Below are 24,736 nucleotides of genomic sequence, written 5' to 3' on the forward strand. Positions count from 1 at the left end.
CATCTCTCCATGGGTTAAAGGCCAGCCTCTCCTCTCTCTCTCTCTCTCTCTCTCTCTCTCTCTCTCTCTCTCTCTCTCTCTCTCTCTCTCTCTCTCCCTCTCCTCCTGGTAACCTCTGACCCCCAGCCCAGTAACTGAAGCCCCGCCTACCTCTATTCTCCCCCAGTAATTGGCTGTAGCCACTTTTATTTAACCAATAGCTTTCAATTGGGGATCGAGGATTACACAACAAAGGCCCAGTGTACTTGAGAATTCTCTCTCGCATCTGAGGGCAACCACGTCCTAGGCTACAGAATTTAACATTTGAATACACAGCAGCACCAAACCAAGTCCCAACGGGTATGCTGCATTGTCTCTTTGCTTCGGAGGAGGTTGCTGGCTCTACCACCTCTTACTTCACATCGATCTCCCTATCTCCGCCAACAGTCCCAGAGCGGGAAGACTGGCTAGCATGAGGTATTTTAACTGATATGTAGAGGAAATACAGGTGGTACTCCTTCGCAGGATCTCTCTGAGAAGAGCAGATCATGTTCTACTTGGGGTAACACCAGTGGCCTCACGTATCCCGTGTAGAAATTTCTGGAGTGGAGTAGCAGCAGCCAGTCCTAGGGGAGAGTTACAAACAAACGTACCTGTAAGCTCTGACTGTGGGCAGCACCAGCATTCCATGATGCTTGTTAGAAATGTAGACTACATGTCAAATCAGAATTCTTAGTGTTAACAAGGCCCAGAGTGATCCCTGCATGTAAAGCGTTGCTGTAAACTGAGTCCCCTGAACTCTCCCCACCGTTCAGTACCTTGTCCCTAATTTTCTTTCAGCATCAGTTGGGGAACTTATGACCTTTGATACCCCTCGAATCTGATAATACCCAGGTATTTTGTTAGCACTCGGGTTGTGATTCTTAATTTTTAACCCAACTTTTAGTTAGTTCTGATAGAAGATACGTGAAACACTTTTGGGATTCTCTGCAATTCCCCTTTCACCATAATGTACCCCTAGAAGAGACATGCTGTAGACAAATACAGAAAGGCTCTAGGGAACCCCTAGCAAAAGAACATCTTAGTGTAAACTCATTAAAGCTCTCCTAGTGTGAGTTTAAAATGCTGTAGCTGGCAAGCAGCTATCTGACTGTGCAGTGCCTTTTAAGGGATGAAACACTTTGCTCCAAGTGGTCTGAGGGGTCAGGAAAAACAGGACACTGGTATTCTAGTATATAGAAGCACTGGGGAATATAGACAGCATATCTGCTATGTGGTTCCTGGTGAAATGTGATTAACTGAGAAGCTGTGTTCTTCATCAAATTAAACATTTTTGCTGTAATGTTTTTCTGTTTAACTAAGAATACTCCCTCCTCTCTCTCTCTCTCTCTCTCTCTCTCTCTCTCTCTCTCTCTCTCTCTCTCTCTCTCTCTCAGAGGACTGAAACTATCTACTTTCAGTTTTATGTGTTTGGCTCAGAAAACTAACATTTTTTTTTCTCCTGTCAACCATCTTAGAACAAATATAAAGCCGAAATTCTCAAAAAGTTGGAACATCAGAGACTGATAGAGGCAGAGCGCCAGCGGATAGCTCAGATGCGCCAGCAGCAACTAGAGTCTGAACAGTTCCTGTTTTTTGAAGATCAACTCAAGAAGCAGGAGTTGGCTCGAGGCCAGATGCGAGGTCAGGACTCTCAAGTGCTTTCTGAGCAGACTGACGGAAGTGGGCTGTCCTGCTTTTCCACCCACCAGAACAACTCTCTGAGGAATGCATTTGCGGATCATCCTCATAAAAGTGACGGAAGCAATTTCGCTAACTACTCTCCTCCCGTGAACAGGGCCCTAAAGCCAGCAGCCACCCTGAGTGCTGTCCAGAGTAAGTGATGTAGGATGGTGGCGCATCTGACCTTCACATGTCTACCTTTAAAATCCAACCCACATGACTTGCCTGATCGTAGAGCAATCATATTTTGATACCGAGTAGAGATTCTTAGTGAGGAGTCTGAGCATTTATTTTCCTTCATCATGTTTTACTCAAGACATGCATACAGCTTGAAGGGAAACACGGGAAAAGGAAGAAACTAATGAAAACTTGGGTGCTGAGAAACTTCAGTGTTTAACATCAGCCTGAGAGGGTAGGGTCTCATTCCCATCCACAGCTAAGCTGCCAACAGTAGGGCTTTCCACAAGCATTTAGTGATGTCAAGCACTGCCATATTGGCTCTATGAAGTTTCCCAAATGTAACAGGCAATTCTTATTCACAGAGGCACCTATTGAAGGAGTTCAGTAGGCAGCCATTGCGCATGCTACTTTACTAGCAATCGTTTCAAAACAAAAATAGTGCTTTTGTTTATGGATGGATCACAGAATGCTAGAAGGTACCACATAGGACATGATAAGGGGTTTTCATCCTGTATCTGACGATGATGTGTCAACTGTGGCCTGTAGGTTCTTTGACATATTTGCAGTGTGCACTGAGAAAACCTATATGTAAGAGTTGTTCCAGAAGTCAATTGTGTCATAGTGCTGACTCTCTATAAACTTTCTTATAAAATAATTTGTATGTGATATGTACATGTCAGTTTGTCCTCCTTTTAATCGATGCATACGTTCAAGAGGCTTGATTTAAAAAAAAAAAAAAAAAAAACTATGAAAAGTGGAGCACCCAGTAGTCTCAGTGTTGGAATCTGTACTTTCGTTGTTCACTGGAATTCGAAAGGACAAGATCCGAGACTTGTTTTTTGGCATGTTTCTCCTTTCTGTTTTAGATTTGGTGGTTGAAGGACTGAGGTGTGTAGTTTTATCAAGAGATCTTTGCCATAAATTTCTGCTGCTGGCTGACTCTAACACAGTGAGAGGAATAGAGACCTGTGGGATCCTCTGTGGAAAACTGGTACGAACTTATTTCATCTCTCAATAGGGTTCTTTGAGTAGTACTGGCTCCTCTGTGATAGGAAGAGCACTGTAGATGGGGGGCGGGGCAGGGGTAAATATTATGAAGTTACTATTAACATCCTTAAACTACTGCCATTATTCATGGATTCGGTATTCTAAAAAAAAAAAAAAATGAGCTCTAAAATTTCAGAAACATTGTGAAACTCCTTAAACAAACTATTTAGAAAATGGTAAAATAGGAGGCAAGATATAAAGAATAGTACTCAACACATTAGAAGGCCCTGAGGCTGGAGAGAGGGTGGTGCTTAGAAGGGTGGGAGGTCCCCAGACCTGGAAGAGGACAGCATCTCATAGCCCAGTGACCTAAAACTCTCTTTACTTCAAGACTCCTTCTTTTCCACACTTACCTTTTCCCCACAGAGAGCAATGTGTTTCTTCTTACTAAATTCTAAAAGTTGTGTAATTTTAATTTTGGAAGACACTGGAGACTCTTAGAAGAAAGTCCTAATTCTTTCATAATTACATACAATTAATAAAAACAAGACATCAGCCCTGACAACTCATAGGAATACCTTTTAGTAACTTCAGGCATTTGGGAAGTTAGTCTGTCTCTATAAAGAACGCTGGTCTTGCTGTGTGAAGACATTTTCCATTGTAGGTCAAGTATGCCAAGAAATCATTTGTTAACTATGTATTGATTACCTATTGTTCACCCTGATACTAATTCCTTTGTACTTTCTATAGCAGCAAGGGGATGCAAGACCCAAATAAGGGATGTCCAAAACCTTTAGTAGAGTCAGTTTTTCTGCTTGGTTTTGGATTGGGAGAGAGTGTAGTGAGGTGGCGGTTCAATGGGTGAGGTCTGCTGGCTGATGACATCCTGCTCAGATGTCTCTTCTGTCAGAGGCTTGTCACTTTTTTGTTCTGTTTTGTTTTCTAGACACACAATGAATTCACCATTACCCATGTGGTTGTGCCAAAGCAGTCCGCTGGCCCAGACTATTGCGATGTGGAGAACGTAGAAGAATTATTCAATGTTCAGGATCAACATGGTCTCCTCACACTGGGATGGATCCATGTATGTTTGGCCCTTTGGGTTTTAATTTATTTTTGTATGGTGTGTTGTTTTCTTCATACAGAAATTTGGGTGAATTTAAATAATTTCTTGTTTTTATATTTTCCCAGCGGTAGTAAGTATCATGATATCAAAGCAATTTATTCAGTGCCAAGCTGTGTATAAATCTGTCACATTTGGGTTTGAAAGGGGTAATCTATACTTATGTTTTTCACTCAGAATTGAGTAGGTCTTCCTCTGATGGGTTTAGATCATCCAATGGATTAGATTTATCCTTAGCCAAATTCTTTTTTTTTTTAAAGATTTATTTATGTAAGTACACTGTAGCTGTCTTCAGACACTCCAGAAAAGGATGTCAGATCTCGTTATGAATGGCTGTGAGCCACCATGTGGTTGCTGGGATTTGAACTCAGGACCTTCGGAAGAGCAGTCAGTGCTCTTAACCACTGAGCCATCTCTCCAGTCCCCTTAGCCAAATTCTTAACTGTGAAAGACTCTCCTTTTCTTTGCTGTGAGTCTAAATTAGATTATAAACCTTTTTCTGATGGCACTTCTTTTAAACAATGTTTGTGTGGATCAAAGAGGGTCCACACCTGACAGTGCCATGCCCTGCATAGCAGAAGTCTGTTCATAAACTGGCTGGGGACTTTCACAAATGGCTACGGGCAAAATTTTGGGTTCTGACATCTTCCAGATCACTGTAGTTGTGAAACTGGGCTTATACATCAAAGAGAGATGATTTTACTAAGTGTCATTTCTGCTAAGAGTTCATGATTGGAGCATTGGCAAGCTAGGTTAACTGTGATGGCAGCTTCGTCCTCCACAAAGTGGGAACCATAATTGTGGGGACCCCTAACTTCATATGATGCTCAGTGTTAAACATCTTGGCTTGACTGACTCTTGAGACTTCTAGAAGTCACTGTGCTGTTTGTCTCGGTCATCTCCTTGTCTGTAGAAAGGGGATGGAGATAACAGCAGCACAGACCTTAGTAAAAACTATGTCATAATTCATGGGAGGTCATTCGTTCCCTGCCTAATACTTTATTCCTTTGTAATAGATGGCATTTACTGCTGCTGTCTCCAGCAGCATCACCGTCACCACTTCCACCACCACCACCAGCATCACCACCACCACCAGCATCACCACCACCACCAGCAACAGCACCATCACCACTACTACCATCACCACCACCACCACCACCACCACCACCACCACCATTTTCCTTGGCAATGGGCGTGCCATGCTCCCATGGCAGAGATGTCCTCATGAGTATAGAAACCATTGTTAGATGCAGAAATGAAGGGTTCCGGTGCTTACATGGGCACATTGAGTCTGGAAATAAAGTGATGGGCAGAGTAACTTTTCTATTGACAACCTACTTGCTGCCTCCACAGCACCGTGGCTCCTTAGAACATATCTTTCATTCTTCCATGACATAGAAAGCTCTGTTTTACTCAGAGAAGGCATTCTGTGGCAGAGGAGAGGATGCCGAGTCCTCTTGTTCATTCTTCTATGAAATCTTTGCATTTTGACAATGAGCCTACTGGGCATATGGCTCTATGGCAAGGCCCATGTTTAGTCTAGACAGGATTTTGTTTAGATTCTCCTCTTTCTCTTTGTGCATTTTCAGTGGCTAAGCCTGATGAGTCTCAAACACCTTTAACAACTTGGAGACCCCTTCCTCCTGTTTATAAGGATGAAGAGGTATAGACAGTCTAAGGAGTGTGCTATGTTTAGTTCTAAAAGAATACAAGGGAGTCCAGGATCCCAGCTTTCTGATCTCTGCGGCCAGGTTACTTCATCCTCCCGAGTCTGGAGATCCTTGAATGTGGTCTGAGATAGTCAGATTCTTAGCTCATTAGATTAATTGAGGATCTATTTAAAGCTTCTCACAAGTGGAGATATCTCACTCTTTCCCACAAGGAAAACACATGCAGTCCTTGGAACTTTGTCTCTAAGTCAGAATTATTCTAAACCAACAAGAATATGGTAGTAAAAGAAAAATTCTGTCAGCTCCCCCCAATTAATTTTTATTTGTGTATTTTTATTAGTAGTAGTTATTATTATTATTATTATTATTATTATTATTATTATTATTATTATTATTATTGGTGTGATGTGTGCAGGTACAGGTATCCAGGTGCCATGGCATGCATGTACAAGTCAGAGGTACATTCCAGGGAATCAGTTCCCTTCCCCTCCCCACCCCCCACCCCCCTGCCATAGGTTTCAAGGATCTAAGCCAGGCCATCAGATTTCATGGCAAGCTCTTTTGCCCACTGAGCCACCCTGCCAGTCCTCACTGAAATATGTTTTTAATGTGTATTTGCTTAGTAAAAGTTGCAGGAGAAGTTTTGAGCGAAGTCTGGCCTTCCCTAATGAGACCGTCTTCTTTCCCATTTGCAGACACACCCCACGCAAACGGCATTCCTGTCCAGTGTGGATCTTCACACTCACTGCTCCTACCAGCTGATGTTGCCGGAGGCCATTGCCATTGTGTGTTCCCCAAAGCATAAAGAGTAAGTGGGAGGGAGGAGAAAGCTCTCCTCAGTCAGCAGGCCACGGTACTTGGTTCTGCAACATTCTAACTTTCCCCAATTAACAAGTTCAGCCATTTGCTCTTGTGTTTTAAGACAGGAATGGCTTTTCATTGTCTGGAAGACTTCAGTTTACAAAGTAATTATAATCATAAGAATCAGATGAACATTTACTGAGGCTGGGTCTGCCTGAAGGTTGACTACCATGATCCCAGCCTCTTCCTCCTTCCTTCTTAAACCTGTCTTGGATTGATTTGAAGAAGACAGTAGACGATAGTTTCTATGATGTGTTGATTGTAGTGTGTGACACTGCCACACACCTGGTGGTTGACATAAAGAACACTGACATTATTACAGGAATTAGAACTGTCTGCTCGGGTGGAGGACACAGGTGTGGCCTCCCATATGAGGTCCCAACAGTTCAGCTACCAGTACCTTCTGGGTCCTCTAGGCACTTGGAGATCAATGTTTCTAATGTTCGTTGTGAGAGCCATGGGGCAGTTCCTATTGTGTGTCTTCTTCCTCTGTCGGAGGGAGGTGCGTGTTTATGTCTTCCCAGATGGTCCTTAACTTCGTGCTTCTTTTCTACCTCTTATTTAGCACCGGCATTTTCAGGCTTACCAACACTGGTATGCTTGAAGTTTCTACTTGTAAAAAGAAGGGCTTCCATCCTCACACCAAGGACCCCAAGCTATTCAGTGTGAGTAGACATCATGGATGATTGTTGCTGTATGCTATCATCATCACTATCATCATGATTATCATTATCATTGAGACAGGGACTTTCTATGTAGCCTTGGAACTTGCTGTACAGTCCAAACCCACCCTCAAACTAAGAGAGACCCAGATGCCTCTGACTCCTCAGAGCTACAATTAAAGGTGTGCTGCACCACGCCTGGATCACCAGCAGCGACTATCTCCACGAAGTTTTAGTGTGAAAAGGCAGCACAAATTATTCTCACAGATGTTTATGTTATGTTGACACTAACCAAATTCAGCAATAGTGATAAAATTCAGGGGGAAAAAGTGAAGCAATCTATATATGTTCCCAAAAGAAAACCACACAGTAAACTATTGTGTAACAGTGGTTTTTTTTTTTTTTCCCTTTTCTAGATATGCAGCCATGTGTTAGTAAAGGACATAAAAACAACTGTGTTGGATCTGAGGTGACATGCTCCAAATGCAAGACCATCTGTACCAGATACCGGCCATGGACATGTGTGACTGCCGTATTTCTTATGATGTTTTCAGAAGTGACTGATATTTTATATTTATATATTTTAGACCAAAAACTTTGATATTTATTGTTCTTGCACATTTTGAAGTTTCCTTTTTTTGGGTTGCTGTGTCTCAAAAGAGGCCACGTGGTGTTCAGTCTATACCTATTAATATACCCAAGTGATGCCATCAGAAATAAATTTGTGCTGCAAATAACACAATGTCCGGTTGTCACATTTTATTCATTTAATTGATTTATTTTATTATTTTTAGATGTTTGACTGTTTTACCTGCATGTCTATATGTGTACCACATGCATGCCTGGTGCCAGCAAAGGTCAGAAGAGGGATTTGGATGCCCTTGGGACCTGAGTCACAGCCATCATGTGGGTACTAGGAATGGAGGTCAGGTGTTCTGCAAGAACAAGTATTCTTAACCACAGAGCCAACTCTCCAGCCCTAATATGTCTGGTATTAAAAGACACACAAACAAACAAACAAACAAACAAACAAAAAAGATGTAAATAAATCTTTGTTGTTCCCATTCTGATAAGCAAAGGGACTGTTGAAGTCTTTAGCCTTCCACGGAAGTAACTACATTTTTGGGACACCCTTGGCTTCCTCATCTGATGACTGATGATACCATCTGCACATAGTAGTGATGATGTGTGAGAGTCTTGTGTATGATACATGGTATGACCAGTCCTTGGAGAGTACCGCCGTTTTCCCCTTCCTCTTATTGTAAATACATCTACTGCACTTTTTTTTTTTTTTCAGATATTGGCCAAAGGAGGGGGAAGCAATGATCCAGGTGCATAGTGAAACTTTTATAATAGTTTCTTGGGTTCTAAAAGGCATGTGCGTTTTAAAAACTAACTAAAAAATTACTTTCTTAAATATGCCAAAGTTAAATAATATGCAAGACTTGATGCAAATTAAAAGTCACACATGCATATCCATGCACACGTGTATGCTTTAATACAAAAGATGTAATTTTAATAAAACCATATTACTTGCCAAATTTTAAATACATGTAAAATTGTTTTTACCTATCTGGTCGCCTATATGTATAAAGTAAAATAGTCACTCAAGTTGTGAAGTCAGTGTTGATTTTTCCTATTGGTACTAATATATATTATTATATTTAATCTATACATGTCCTATGCACCCTGTTTACATCATTTAAGTGGACCTTCCTCTGTTGAAGTGATTGATGCATGTGTTGCCTGGGAATTTCCTTTTCTAATTGTGTCACATCTATTCCTGACCACTAGAGGGGGCCACCGTATAATAGTTGATTCTCACCTAACAGAAACACAATTGAATCCCTGTTGATAGGCCAGGGCTAGAAGCTTAGGGTAGCACATGTCTGGTTTATTTAAAAAACACGAGTAACAAATCAAAGCTTTGGGCAGGAATGATTTGGAAAGGAACTGAAGGCACTGATCCACAAAATGTTCACAGTTGTGTGCTAGAGGCAGAGCAGGGGGCTTAGAAGCATTTGCGGTGGACAATGGAGGGACCAGCTTCGTCATATTCCTGTTTGCTGATCCACATCTGCTGGAAGGTAGATAGTGAAGCCAGGATGGAGCCACCGATCCAGACAGAGTACTTGCGTTCTGGAGGGGCAATGATCTGTCAGGGTAAGAAGGGAAGACCATTAGTGCCTAGCAGAAGTGCCTTGTGCTGTCCCTTCCTGGCAAACAAGGATATTATTCTCTATGAGGGGATGGGTTTGAAGAAGCTGGAGTGTTTCCCCAGTGAACGCACTGACTTTTCTGTTTTTTTTCCCCCCTATGTAATCTATGCCAAACCATCCTATTAGGGAATTATCCTTTATCCCTTTATTGGGCAAACCCAAACTGGCCCTAGAGCCTGTGGGGCCCGTTTGTAAAAACCCTGACAAAACCTCTGATTCCAGAGCTGAGCCTAGGAACTCAGCAGGCGCTGCACTTTCTAGAGAAGTCCTAGTATGTGCAAAGACAATTGTTCCTGAACTTTCTGGGCAAGTAATCTTCCACCTGATTAACCTGGCCACTGCTTTCTGACGTCCTGACCATAAGCACCGCCCAACACAGAGGGCTCAGAGATCCAGTGCCGGAATATCTCCTGTCATGCTGGCCTTATTCAGGGTACAGGCCTTACATACCAGATCGTGCTCACTGTTTTGTTTTGATTGTGTTTTGTACGAGTGAATGGAGGATGCAGTGTGCAGAGTAACCGGCACGGGATTTTTCTGTTGCAGCAACTCAAACATAGAGCCAAGCAACACCAAAATCCACCTTTCTGTTAGTTTCTTGATTAGCAGAGGATGCTCTAGTGAGTGAAGTGTTTGGACATGCTATCCAGGGGCTTACTCTCTGTCTGTCTGCAAGCTCTGGTTCAACATTTAATCTTCTCCTCATTCACCAAGCTCTCACTGTGCCCTGTACCAAGGGTTTGGCAGGCTCTAGCTTAATTCCTATAATAATTCTGAAGGGTAGGTATCCAGTGATGCTCACAATGCAGATGAAGATACTGGCTCAGGTACTGTCAGTGATGCTCACTAGTGGCTTAATAGCAGGTTCAATTTCAAAACTGGCCCTCAGAGGAGTTTTGCTTTGAAGCTACACATTTTTGTTTGTCCATGGTGGGGGGGGGGGGTTAGATTTCCAGAACGTTGCACAAATCGTGCAGAGGCTTCCTGGCCTCACCCAGGCTCATTTTTGTGAATGTATCGTCTTGGTGACCCGAGTTTTTAAACTGGGTGTCTGTGTTCTCTGACCATACTGGACCCCTGAGTTTCACATTCATTTCCGTCTCAGAAGTAAGGTTTGGAGGATTGAGGCTTGCCTAACTCCTGCTTGATGCAGTCTGTCTGTTCTCAAACCCCAAGGACATAGGGTTGGTAGCATGCTCAGCTAGGGATGGGAGGAGGGGGGACTTGAGCTGCTCTGACATGCATTAAAGGAGCACAGGCTCTCCAGGAAGCTGTGGCTCACTCTCGCCCTATAGACCTGTCCTGAGGACAGGACTTCTCAGGGCCTATATTAAGTGGTATGTGTTAAAAGTCTAACCCACTGTCATCTTGGCCTCATCCCCTTTGGAATGAAGAGAGAGCTTGTTAAACTGCCTCATACGCTTGTGCAACGTTCTAGAAATGCCCCCTCCTGATGCTTCCCGAGCCAGAGGGTCTTAGTGCGGTCAGTACCTTGATCTTCATGGTGCTGGGTGCGAGGGCTGTGATCTCCTTCTGCATCCTGTCAGCAATGCCTGGGTACATGGTGGTACCCCCTGACAGGACGTTGTTAGCATAGAGATCCTTCCTGATGTCAATATCACACTTCATGATGCTGTTATAGGTGGTTTCGTGGATACCCGCTGACTCCATCCCTGGAAAAGAGACACAGGCAGAGATCCTTGGATGCTGGGTAAAACTCAGGCTACACGTGGAAAATCAAGTTGGCCGAGCTAAGGATCATCTCCTGGGTGAGGTTGGCAGGCATGGTGAACTGGAAACTATCACTCAAGAGACTGAAGGGCCTTCTTGGACTCCATACCACCCTCCTGCCTCTTGTCTAAAGGAGGAGGTTCAGCAGCAGCGCTTCCAGGGTGAGATTGCAACATGGTAACACCAGTGGCTGGATAGATATTCTGCTATAAATGGCTTGAGCAAGGAGCCAGGCCTTGGGATGCCGGGAAGAGGTAGGACCAGGGCGATGGGTCAGAACACTCTAATCTGTCTGCAGATGCTACTCTGTATCCCCAACACCCACGTTTGCAGGGTGCAACTGTCAGCAAAGTGTCTCTCCTACTTGGATAAAGTGTTTTGTTTGTTTCCGTTTTGTTTTTGTTTTAAACACAGGTCCCCCTAGGTATCCTTGGCTGGCCTGGAACTTGCTATATACAACAAACTGGCCTCAAAGTCATACAGATTTGCCTGCCTTTGCTTCCCTAGTACTGGAATTAAAGGCATGTACTACCATGCCCAGCTGCTAAAGATGCTTTTTATGCAGTCTATGTACAGTTTTGTTTTTTTTTTTAAAGTGGTAGAGGCAAGGGGCCGTGTTTCTTGTTGACTTCTGACAAAGACTTTTTAAAAATAAACTGCTAGATGGCTCCCTCCGCCTCCTTAGCATTGTGATCTGGTTATAATAGCAATGCCACCAGCTAGTTTTTAATTGCTGGCAGTAACCAATTGTTGAAAGCTTATTTTGGACAGGCACTGGGCTAAGGGCACTGCACAACTCTGCTGTAAACCTTCCAACTATCCTAGCATGAAGAAACTGAGTCTTGGAAAGGTTTAGTGACATTTTCAAGATCATGAAAATTGAACAAAGTCTCAAGCCCAGGCCCTGCCTTCAAAGAGGATGCCTCTGCAGACCCTATGCGACCCTGCCATGCCAGGAATAGATGCTCTCTACTTGTTTTATTTTCCTTCCCCCTCAGCAACCCCAAACTCCCAGCACTCAGATTGTCTTCCCCAACCACCCCAGCCTCCACTGTATCTTAAACGTAGATAACTTTTAACCTTTGCATTATGTGCAGAGAATGCATCTGTCTTGACTCTGACATAAAAGAGTTTTCCATGGGAGACAACTCCTATTTTGGCTCCCTGTGTCTTCCCATTTTGAAAACGTGACACCATCCCTCCTTTAGAACTGCTTCTGTTTCTGAAGCCCTGGTTCATTTTTACCTGCTAATGGGCCCTGATAGCAGAGGCTTGGCTGGGTACAGAGCAGGGAGACCCCACTCTCCATTGCCTACCAATGAAAGATGGCTGGAAGAGGGTCTCTGGGCAGCGGAAGCGTTCGTTCCCGATGGTGATCACCTGTCCGTCAGGCAGTTCGTAGCTCTTCTCCAGGGAAGATGAGGAGGCAGCCGTGGCCATCTCATTTTCAAAGTCCAGAGCAACATAGCACAGTTTCTCCTTGATGTCACGGACAATCTCACGCTCAGCTGTTAAACACATAATGAACATGGTACACATTAGGGTTGATAAAGGTGCTAAAAATCTACCTGTCCCATGTCACTCTTCCGTTGAACCAGCTCCTTAGAAGACTCAGAGTTTTCAAAATGACTAAAAGATCTTTGCTGCCCTACCCAGGTAGGTAATAGCTTGATATTCGACACATTTTTCACTTTTCAAAATGAAGCAGATGCTATCTGGGAACAGCTCCAGTTCCAGTGGTATATACGGAGAGATGGGAAAGGGGCCAGCTATACCTCTCTCTATTTTCCACTTTCTCTTCTATTTGTAAATGAAGAAATTAAAAAATTATCCACGTAGTTCTGTGTGTGTAGCTGGATGGTAGAGGGCCTTGGCTAGCAAATACAAGACCCTAGGTTCTATCTCCAGCAGTATAGACAAAAATGATTTTCCACTTGACTTGCCGCCTACACTGATGTCTATAGCTACTCTCAAAGAAACTGTCATAGCTTTACAATCACAAAGCAAAGAAAGCTAAGCTTTCTCTGTGCATTGGAGTCAGGCTTTACTGTTGGCTAAGTCTCTAACACACCAACTCTTTTTCTTTAGTATATTTTTATTTTTAAGTTTTAGCTTATTATTATTATTATTTGTATGTGTATGCATGTGTGTGCATATGGGTATGCATATGAGTGTGTGCTTGTGTATGTTTGTATGTGCGTGCGTGCGTATGTGCGTGCGCGCGTGTGTGCGTGTGCACGCGCACGCGAGCATGCATTTCAGGTGCACATGTGTGGACATCAGAAAGCAAATCTCAGGAGTCAGTTCTTTCCTTTCGCTGTGGGCTCAGGAATTGACCTCCGGTTGTAAGGTTTGCACAGCAAATGGTTTTATCAGCTAAGCCTCCTCTCGGGCTCTATGTTCCATTTTCATGGGGACAGCACTCCTTCTGATGTGAGCAGCATAGTATCTTCCATCCTCTTCCCTCCACCTCCCCCCACCCCCCGCGCCTCACCAGTAGTCACAAAGGAATAGCCACGCTCAGTCAGGATCTTCATGAGGTAGTCGGTGAGATCTCGGCCAGCCAAGTCCAGACGCATGATGGCATGAGGCAGGGCATAGCCCTCATAGATAGGCACGTTGTGAGTCACACCATCTCCAGAGTCCAGCACAATACCTGGGGTGGGCAATTAAGCATGCTGTAAGTCACCACTGCAGCTGGTGCTCAGTTATTTTCCGTTCTTTCACATGGAGGCTGAGAGGAGTGGTGATTCCTAAGTGTCTTATATCAAAGGAAGAAAGAATGTATTCTATGGGATAGGTAAGAGCTAGGGCTTGGGGGAGACAGAAAGAAGAGGCAGCAGCCATTAAAAATGTATTTCTGGAGAAGTAAAGAAGTGTGGTGAGATTCAGGGCTGGTTTTTAAAAAGTGAAGGCTTTTTCTTTCCTTTTCGGGGGGGGGGGTGGGGGGGGCTGGGCAAGGACCATATCTCTGTGTGCTCCAATTGTCAACCATCACAACCCACAAGTTGTGCCCATCAAATCTCACACTTTATGATGGATTCATTTGGTCAAGATTCCCGTTCCCCTGGCTACCTACCAGTTGTACGTCCAGAGGCATAGAGGGATAGCACAGCCTGAATAGCCACATACATGGCGGGAACATTGAAGGTCTCAAACATAATCTGCAAAGGAATCCAAAGGGTTAGGTAAAGGGTGCTATCAGTCTTACATAGAACACTTAAGAGCACATGCCCCCCCCACACACACACACACAATTCAGACACTCCAGGAAAACAAATAAGGCCAAGGCAACTCTGATCACAAGACAAAGAAAGATGAAGGCAGTGGCAATAGTCAGCCACCACACTGGTGATCTGACGGGAGGGGAAGGAGCCAGCAGTGTGTGCACAGGACTTCATAAGGTAAGAACAGCTGGCTGCAGGTCCCTGTCTTGGTCCTGAATTGGATGCAACACTATTCACTATGGTGTTCATTTTTTCTTTATTTCTCAAATGTAAAGGAAAAAGGGTTTTGGCCTAAGCTCTCAGAGAGAGTTGAAGAGTTATTAACTATATCAAAGACAAAAGAGAAGACAAGATAAAATCCAATGCTGAGATTTTCCGGGAATAACCCTGGTTGAGTGATCTGTCTGCAGTTCAGTTTGATCTTCTCCATGGTTTTATGCAATTTGGGGTCAATGCTATCCATGGAATGCTGTCCACGCTGCAGCTGTAGTGGGAGATGCTATGACCCTGACAGATAAGACCTATAATACAGAATAGAGGACTACATATACATGTCGACCCATTAGCCTATGCAATTCAGGGACAAGAGTAAAACAGGAGCTCTCTAGACCCCTCTTACATCAGGACAAGTCCACAGTCTGCATTTTAACAGCTCTCTAGTTTACAAACCAGAAGGAATGTCTGATATTTGCTAAAAATCCATAGTTCTCAGTCATTTCTCCACCTTCACGCAATTTACACAGTGCTAATCACCACCCAAAACAGCTGATGTGCTGGTGAGCACACCAAATTCTCTTCCTAGGAGGGGGGCCCTGAGCTGTATGTAGGCATTTACTGTTCTTCAAGGGGAAAATTCATGGGTCAACTCTAGGCATTGCCACTCCTAACTATGTGACTTTAGGAAAATCACTTTGTGCATCGGAGCCTTAATTTCACCATTAAGGTAGTTGGGATGATAGTTCCTGCTCTAAATCAGGAGTTAGAGTACACTTGCAACACCCTGTGCTTGACCAGGGCCTGTGTGGAACTGGCAGTAGATGCTATCATTCATCAGCCTATCCACATCAGATCTCTCTAGCTGGTTCACTGGACGTTCCCTTGCTGTGCGGTCTTGGGATTCACACAGACAATAGTGACAGTCATTGATACTCATTGTCGGACATATATTATACCACGCCCCATGATACTCACATATCATTTTGGCATCATTAGCCTACATCTCTATCCCTTGAAAAATAATAGTATTGATATTCCCAACAAAAAAAAAAAAGCAGGGTCCTAAGAAGAGAAGTGGCTTTTGGTAACTGATGAGTAGCAGATTCAATCTCTACTATATTATCCGGCATTTTCAGTGACTTATGAGAAGTTTTTAGCCCTAATCTTAAACCTTTAAACTTTTTTTTCTTGCCCTTTAAGGAAAAATGATGATGTTTTGTGCAGTAAGGGTGTGAACACTAAGATCCCTGGGCTTTGGGGTTTCTGGGTCAGTCTGGTGGTGAACTGCCAATGTCTGCCTGTTGTGCTGCAAGTGATCCTGGTTGCCTATGCCCCAAATCCAGCAGGGTTCATTCCTGCAGCAAATATTTACCTGGGTCATTTTCTCCCGGTTGGCCTTAGGGTTCAGCGGTGCCTCTGTCAGCAGTGTCGGATGCTCTTCAGGGGCCACGCGAAGCTCATTATAGAAGGAGTGGTGCCAGATCTAGAGAGATGCGTAAAGAGGAACATGGTGATGTGCTCGTGTGGGATGCACAAGACCTCATTTGTACAGATGCCAAAGCCCCAGAGAGGTGTGAACACCATATATAAGACTGTATGTACATCTACTGAGTGACTCGGCAACTGTGTCGAAGGATGGCTTAGTGGTCAAGGACATAGGCTCTGTAGTCAACTTCCTGTTCCTCAGCAGGAACGTCCAAGTTTCTGTCACAACTTCCTGTTGTGAGCTAGCAAATTCATAGTTCTTTTTGTCTCTGGTCTCCCCGTTGGTAACAGAAGGAGAGAATATGCAGTATAGATGTCATTTGCTTTTTATGTGAATTACAGAAAAATGATACTAAAGTTAAGTCTGTAGCCCAGTGTCTAGGCGAGAATAGATGCTCTCATTCATTAGTCACATCTTCTTCATACATGCCTTCCCCTTAGCCTATTCATGGGAAGTTGATTTACTGTAATACATAAAAGGACAAATGACCATACATGTAAATGAATGAGGCTTGCCTGAAAACCTACTTGCCATGTTTAATGCTTCTAAGAGAGTGTTCTTGGCTGTTTGTGTTGGTGTGTGTGTGTATGTGTGTGTGTGGTAGATGGGTGTATGCAGGTGGGGAGAAGGTTCCCCAAAAGCCCATGTCCACCTGTGTGTACTGTATGAATGTATTTTGAACAAAAGTGTGTTAGCTTTAGAGCTCTGCAACCTCTTTAATCCCTCTGTGTTAATAAGAACCCATTGTTATGGAAGGGGCTGAAATAATTCACCTTCTACGAAAGGGCTCGAAGGGCCGTTGTTCACCAGCATCAGGAATATGAGATTAGCCGGAAGTAAACAAGCATTGGCTAATGACAGTTTACGAACTAATAAAAGTAAAACCAACTGCAAAGGTTTTGTCAAGTTTCTAGTTCCTTGGTTTTGGTTTTGTGGTTTCCAGCAAACTAAGGACACCTGCAGATCCTGTCACGTGGGGGTGGGTAAGATGAAGAAAGGGAAGGGTTGGCAGTTGGAAAACCATCTTCATAATTCTTCTCTATAGTAAAGAAGAGTGGGCAACTCATCCTTCATCCCTTCATCTTATTCCACCAAAAGAAATAAATCAGTGGGATAAACACCTTACTCTATAAAACAAAAAGGGAAAAATAGAGTGCTCACTAGCCTTACCCCAAAACAAGCTTTAAAAACCCTACTCCTTCCTTCATTGCCCTTCTCCAGAATATGCTGTGAATTTAAATGTTAGAATGTAAGAACATTCTCTCTCCCTCCTTCCCTCCCTCCCTCCCTCCCTCCCTCCCTCTCTCCCCATCCCCCCCTTTCTGGGATCATCCATGCAGAGATGCCATGGGCTCCACGGAGAGACCACCCCCACAAATTCCTCCACCCCGTTTTGCAGCCATCTCCAGGATGTGAACTACAGCTGGACCAAGTCCACAGTCAGACTAACTAAAGGCAAGGGTGGGCAGCCCTTGTAGAGGGAGAAAGGTTTAAACTTAATTACCAATACATTTTAGTAGTGGTATGTGTTGGTTTTATTTTGAAATGATATGTGGGAGCATGTGTGGATGAGTGTATGTTTTTGGGAGGATACAAAAAGCTAATAAGCAGATAAATAAAAACCAGGTGTTGCAGTAATGTTCCATTGCATTAAAAAACATGTCAGTTTCTAGTTGGTTCTTTGCTTTCTTTCCCTGTCACTGGTGTTTCTAAAATGCCTAAAAACAAACTTCATAATCAGTCTTTGGATTTGACTTTTTTTTCCCCCACTGACTCTTCTACAATGGTCTGGGAAGAAGGGTCCTACTATGGCAGAGAAAGAGAATTTAAGAGTATTCATTTAAAAACTTAGTCACAATTGCACTTCAATAGGTTCACAGGTATTTGGGAATGTATCAAGTACACAGTGATATCTTTTCAGGTGTGAACATTAAGAAAACTGTTCATTTGTGTTTCTAGTTGCATATGTAACAGAGGATGGCCTAGTCGGGCATCAATGGGAGGAGAGGCCCTTGGTCTTTCGAAGATTATATGCCCCAGTACAGGGGAATGCCAGGGCTAGGAAGAAGGAGTGGGTGGGTTGGGGAGCAGGATGGGGGGGTGGGGGCTGGGGGTTGGGGGCTGGGGGGAGGGTATAGGGAACTTTCGGAGAGGAAATTAGGAAAGGGGATAGCATTTGAAATGTAAATGAAGAATAAAATGTAAATGAAGAATAAAAAAAGAAAACTGCTCATGGAAAATTAATAATAATAATAATAATAATAAACCCTCGAGAATGGGCTGTTTAAGGTCTTCCCAGATTTCTACCTCTGGACAGCTTGTGCAGACAGAGGTCAATCCAATAGGCTTGAAGAGCAAATTTGTTCCACAATAACAAAGGGCTTCTCTCAACTATAGAACTGTCTCCCAACAATAAGTTTATAATACCAATCAGCAAGGGATTTATCTTTTAAAAAAGTCAATATTTTTTTCCATAACAATCCAAGTTAAATATTAACAAATAGCAAGGCACTTGAGCAAGCATAGGCAGCTGTGTTCCCCAGCCTTGCCAGGCTGCAGCGCGCTGCTCTGATTCCCAGAGGTGGTACCTTTTCCATGTCGTCCCAGTTGGTGATGATGCCGTGTTCTATCGGATACTTCAGGGTCAGGATCCCTCTCTTGCTCTGGGCCTCATCCCCCACATAGCTGTCTTTTTGGCCCATTCCAACCATTACTCCCTAAAATGATTCAACAAACCACAAGTCAGTGCTTTCCCGAAACGTGTGAATTGATGACTTCTGTAGCAGCCGACACGATATAAAGTTACATTTAATGACAGTGATTCCTTTCATCTAAGACCGAACTCTGTGAGGCTGAGTAGCCAGCTAGGGCTTTCTTTTGTCTTAGTTTCTTCCCCCAAAGTGGTAATGGTGTACATAGGAACAGCTTATAGCAACCACAACTGCTGCTGCCACTCTAATGAGAAAAGTGATCATAGTGGCTGTGACCATGTAATCTTTCTGCCTGATACGTGAAATTGGCATTTATTCCTCAGTATTATCACCAGTGTGATGTGTGTGATGTGTGTGTGTGAGCGCGTGCGCGCGCACCTTGAACCACTAGGTTATATCCCAGACTATCACAGATAGGTTTTTCATGAGGTTTTGTAAACTCTGGGTAGAAAGCAATACACAATTGTTGGATATGTGTAGACGCGGAGGGATCTAGCCTACAGTCCTGTCCTCTCTGTGTTCAACGTGAATTATGGCTCACCTGATGTCTGGGACGTCCCACGATGGATGGGAAAACAGCCCTGGGAGCATCATCACCAGCGAAGCCGGCCTTACAGAGCCCAGAGCCATTGTCGCACACCAGAGCTGTGCTGTCTTCTTCTTCACACATAGCTGGAGCAGCTTCTTGGGGTTCTGCAGAGACAGAGAGGGGGAAGCTGATGCAGTGCAGAGCATTTGGCTAGAGCCTAGTCACTCCCACCCACAGACAGGGTTCTTGGTCCTGTTGTGTTATTTTAGCTGGAGGCTCTCCACAGAGCTCAACTAACACCCTTTATCTTGAAATGCTTTCACTAGGCTGTAAAGCCTTTGATGATCTGAAACCCTGACTTCCAGGTTAACACCGCAAGTCCTCAACACAAAGAGCAGTAGTGTCACAAGCTCTTATAACACTCTCAAGCTGGTCAGAGTATTAGTGTGTGAATAGACCATAGAGCACAGATTAGAGACGCAGTGTAGAGAACAGAGTTCTATAGGGACATGTTCGTTAGCACATGTTAAATAACTATGGAGGGTTTTCCTCCTGTCTATATTAAATGAAACTCATATATATATGTATGTATATAATATATGTTTGTATATATATATATAATGTTTTTTCCCCGGGAAGGTAGATTTTGAGGAATGGGCAGCATGTGAGAATTTGAAAATGTTAAAATACTTGCTCATATTAAATGTTTAAAAGAGAAATCTTTTAGTTCTAAAGACTGGTGAGCTGGTGAGGTATTAAATATGAATCAAGGCTGGGTGTGATGATGGACACCTATGATCCTAGCACTTGGGAGGCTGAGACAGGAGGATTACAAGTTAAGGAGCTGGTCTAATACAGAAACTTGGATTGAAATTTTCAAATATGGTGTTTGAAATTTTAGGAGTTATAACATTTCTTCATTAATTAAAGTCACTGTTAAACTGAAAATCCAACAGGCTGCTGACAGCTATTCTTGTTTAAGAAAGAAATAGAATACAACCTTAACAAAATTTGAGTTGTTCCTCTACCCCCAAAGCTTACTTATTCTGTCCTAAATGTTTACTGGGATTCTTTTGAAGTGGCAAGCATTTTGTAGATTATTTTTTTCTTTCCTGAGTTCTGGTGTATCTTCTTCTAAACTTGATTAACTGAGTATATACCTCTTTGGGTCTAAAACAACATTTTAAGTAATTGACATTTAAGCTTGGATTTTTGACAGCTTCAACGGACATCCAGAGTGTTGTACAAGCATTGCATGTGGATATCATCATGTAACTATTATCCTTATGTTTGTGATCTTGGTTTCCTTTCAACCCTGCCCCCAAGATCAAAGTGAAATCTTCAATGTGTGGGTTCTCCTTGCAAGAATGGGAAAATGGGTTTCTTCAGTGGTTTGCTCTTTCCTCTCTCCACTATGCCTTTCCTTCCAGACACTGAACTACATTTAGCTTCCTTTCCAGTGGATGATAAGGATTCAGAAGAAAGTTTCAAATCACAAGGAGGCACAGAAGCCAGGTGACTGGCAGAGGCAGAAACCAGCAAAAGACCAGCAGAGAGTCTGTGCGTCCACTAAGCCTGTTTTCCACACTTAGCATCAGGGCTGCAAATGGAATAAGCCACTTGGAATTAGGATACCCTCTGAAAATGGGGAAGGATAACCCACATAAACTTTTTTGTTGGGCAGGATGACTTAAGGTTGTGCCTTAGTATATTCAGAAAAATAAGCTACCTGGTTAAAAAAAAAATGCAGGAAAAAATACTGTCAAATTCAATAAAGATGTATTTCTATTTCATCAAAAACATCCAGAAAATTTGTCTTAATAAGCTCTGAAAGGAGCATTGTGACTGGAGAAGTCTGTGTGTATTTCCAGAGGAAGCCGCTGTGGTTTGCAACTCTTATCTAACCTGAAAGAGCAGCTCAGTTTGAAGCAGGGAGCATTTCCTAATTAGGTAAAACACACTGGGCTCCAGCGTCTGCTTTTGGAACTGCACCCGGGCCGGGGAGTTTGGTGCAGCCCAGTGGAGCTCATCTTGTGCCAAAAATGAATTGTTGGAGGGAGGGGAGGGGAGGAGGAAAGGACAGTACCCTTCCCAGCTTATGAATCTCAAAAGCAAACCATATTTAGTCATGAATCACAAAACAGGAGGAAAATCTTATCGAGAAAACTCCATTCCCTGTTGAAGCTACTGAGCCCTGAGTTACAACCTGGTGTGGCAAGGCTGGCTCCACAGATACTTAAGGAGCTGAGGGACATGTGAGGCAGAGAAATGCAAATCAGATCTCCCCTGGAGGAGACACTTGCTCCTTTCTTTGCAGAAAGTAGAAAAGCTATGCTATGCTGCAAATGACCGATGACATAGGCACCAGTACACTCCCAAGATACACATTACCAACATAGGACAGCAGCTCTTAGAGCCCCGGAAACCCAGAAGCAATGCATCCACTCAGCCAACATCAGAGAGCAGGCAACCACCTCAGTACACTCCTGATATTCACCTCCAGTTACCTCAGCTGCACTAAATACAGTCGGATGTAAAGTCCTCATGCTAAATCTGAGCCATAGATACATCTAAAAGTTTCCAACTTTTGCCTAAGTAGAAACAAACGTATAATTTACCATATACAGCTAGACTCCACCCCTACAGTAGGCTTCGGGATCAGAGCAGTTGGTTTAGTGTAAACAGGTTTTACAGGTTATACACATGAACAAACTTTAATTTCCTCTCCATCTCCTTTTCCAGTAAATCAACCTTCGTTTCAGCCCTATTCGGATGCAAAAATCATTCAAGCTAAAAAGCTACAATCATTTTAACAGTATAAAATCTTTATTCAAAAATTCAAAACACGCGAGTCATTCAGATTCCCACAGACAATTGGATGGTAAAAGAGCCTGGGAAAACTCTAAGTCACATCCCTGGGCTGGGGCTACTTACCCTGACAGCGACTGGCTGGGCTTCTCCACTCTGGGTGGGTGGTGTCCCGGGAGGCTGAACACTGAAGGGTTATATAGCCCCTTGCTCTGATTCCCTCCCACTCGCTTCCCAAACAAGGAGCAAAGACAGGCTGAAGCTGGCCGTTCACTCTAACACAACCATATAGGGACCTCAGCACAAAACTCTCTAATCTGGGTGGCCAGAGGCCTGGGTCTCTTCCACTGCATTCCTCTGTTCTGCTCCCGAAACAGGAGGCAGCTCAGCTGCTTATAGGGATAAACATCCTAAGCCTTCAGAACAACTGCTCAAATGCCCAGACACTGGGCTAGTGTCATGGGACAGACTCAGGCACGGTTTGCACATTCCTCAGAAGATGCCAGCCCCTGTCAGGCTAGTCTTTTGGGCCATTAGCTGAGGACTTGGATAAGGAAGAGCCTGTTTCTGACTAGCTGTGATTTTAAAGCAACACTGCTGCAAAGGTAGCCTAGAACAAAAGATGCTTCAGTCACCCATGAATCTGCAGAGGAGTGATGTTTGATGGAAGCTACATTGTACTTATACATTGTGTCTTTGTGTTGTATTAATGAAACCAGGAACTGAAGTATGTAGTGAGGATGAACCAGCCTGTGTTGCCCAAAGAGTAACTTAGAAGTCAGAATCACTGTAACTGCTTTAACCCTTACTTACATTCCACGTGTTGCTGGTTTATTACTGACCCTCGACAGCATGATTAAGGACCATCCTTGCCCACAGAGATGACCTGTCACCCTGTCAAAAAAAAAAGTTGTAAAAGAAATTTGAAATGTCGAAATGAAACCAGCTCACTCTCCTCCATGCCTAGAGCCCATTGGACGGAAACAGATATCGGATGACCCTATCATTCCTCAAGGGCACCAGCTCTTCGGCTTCGATGGCTCGTCAGTGACTTTACATTTCTGTACTTTCCTCCTGCAAGCCAAGGTTCTGATTCCATTCACAATAGAGATATTTCGGATGGATTCCGTGAGTGCTTCTGAACTGTGCACGTGTTAGGGAAAACCCAGGGTGAATGGCAGCAGTTGGCCACTCACGCTACCACAGCTCATGCACTTGATTTATAGTATCCACCTGCCTGCATGCATAGTTGTCTTTGAGAAACGACACTGGTGACTCTTAGAAGAATCTAAAAGTTGCTAAACAATGATGTGGTTTCTTTGTGTTGCTCAAGAGTTTTCTACTCTGTATCTGGTTTCTATCAACTAAGAAATACATTGTCTGCTCAAATACAGAGACTGTATAGTCTAAGACAGAGTGGGATATTTATGATTAATCCAATGGGTTTATCATAGGCATCATGTAAAGCAAAATTTCATGTTTTGCTTTGCTTTTTGGTTTTGTTTTTTACTTTAGTCCCTGGCATGGATCGCTGTGTTGATGTCTTGCTTCACGAGTGTTGGAGTGTTGTCTTGGTCACTTCATGAGCTGTCAGCTCCTTTAGAAAACAAAAAAAGAGCTTTGATAATGTTATAACTTTTTTGTTTATAGTGGTTGTATTTGTCAGTAATCAGAATATTAATACATGAATAAGGTTTAGGGGTTTTTTTTTGGTTTTGTTTTTGTTTTTTTAAGAATTAGAAAAGGCAATTTGAAGTAACCAAGGAGGATTTGCTCAGTTTTTTCTGAGCAAGTAATTAATGGTCTTGCTGTGTGAGTTGGAGATTTTATATCCAACTCAAGTCTCTTCCGTGAGAGAAAGCCCCACTGGATGAGTGTGTACGAGTATACAAGCAGAGTTCCATCCAGTGCTTAGATAACTCCCAGGTTTGGCAGCCATGAATGCAAGGAGTTATGGACCGATTAGAGAGAGTACATCTGGTCACTTGGTTGCCGTTCAGGGAAACTATAAAATAAATCCAAGCTATAAGCACTCATTCAAGAGTCATCTCCAGTTGCATTGCTCCACAGACATCACAGAATGTCTTGGTCATGTGATTTAGTGATGATTTACAGTACAACCCTTGAGAACTGGAGACCATTTTAGTCCTCACTGGGACCCAGTCCAGAGCTGACTTAGCATGGTCTTGCTGAGTTAGCACTGGTACTTACTGGAATGCCCAGCATCAGCAATGCCTGATGCAGTAGCCACTAGACACATGCAACTACTGATCACTCAAATGTGTAGAGTTGACATTTCTATTTCATTTCATCTTTGCTTTGGTATGTATGTGGGGTGTGCATGCCTTTTTTATTCATATTCACATGTGCAGGGGCACATGATTGTGCATATGTAGGTCTGTGAAAGCCAGAGGGTGATAGTGTTTATATTGCTTGATTGTCTCCTTGTGATCTATTAGACAGGATCTCTCACTTGAACCTTGTGCTTACTGATTAGCTAGTCAGTCAGCTCCAGGTAATGCATATCTGCCAGGTTTTTATGTGGATTTGGGGGATCAGAATTCCAGTCCTGGTGTTTGTAAAGCATGCATTGTACCCATTGGGACATCTCCCTTCAACCTCATT

The 24,736-nt window shown here is 43.3% G+C and overlaps 2 protein-coding genes across 2 annotated transcripts in view; one reads left to right on the forward strand and one right to left on the reverse strand.

The window, feature by feature from the left end:
* The window catches only part of Stambpl1 (STAM binding protein like 1), a 17,981-nt gene extending 10,060 nt beyond the window's left edge, over positions 1–7,921 (forward strand). Inside the window, exons 4-9 of the mRNA XM_029536411.1 lie at positions 1,497–1,854; positions 2,748–2,872; positions 3,815–3,952; positions 6,357–6,469; positions 7,088–7,187; positions 7,601–7,921. Coding sequence (XP_029392271.1) covers positions 1,497–1,854; positions 2,748–2,872; positions 3,815–3,952; positions 6,357–6,469; positions 7,088–7,187; positions 7,601–7,657 — 891 coding nt within the window. The 3' untranslated portion in view covers positions 7,658–7,921. The remainder of the gene's footprint in view (positions 1–1,496; positions 1,855–2,747; positions 2,873–3,814; positions 3,953–6,356; positions 6,470–7,087; positions 7,188–7,600) is intronic.
* A 1,138-nt stretch (positions 7,922–9,059) lies between these two features.
* On the reverse strand, positions 9,060–22,315 carry Acta2 (actin alpha 2, smooth muscle). Its single transcript, XM_021220259.2, has 9 exons — positions 22,238–22,315; positions 19,316–19,467; positions 18,652–18,780; positions 15,950–16,060; positions 14,214–14,298; positions 13,629–13,790; positions 12,451–12,642; positions 10,895–11,076; positions 9,060–9,339 (listed from the first exon to the last, which is right to left on the reverse strand). Exons 2-9 carry the CDS (start codon positions 19,442–19,444, stop codon positions 9,196–9,198), a joined length of 1,134 nt encoding a protein of 377 aa, XP_021075918.1. The 5' UTR covers positions 19,445–19,467; positions 22,238–22,315; the 3' UTR covers positions 9,060–9,195.
* Positions 22,316–24,736: the final 2,421 nt, after the last annotated feature.

Source organism: Mus pahari, chromosome 1 (genome assembly GCF_900095145.1).
Source record: "Mus pahari chromosome 1, PAHARI_EIJ_v1.1, whole genome shotgun sequence".
NCBI lineage: Eukaryota > Metazoa > Chordata > Mammalia > Rodentia > Muridae > Mus > Mus pahari.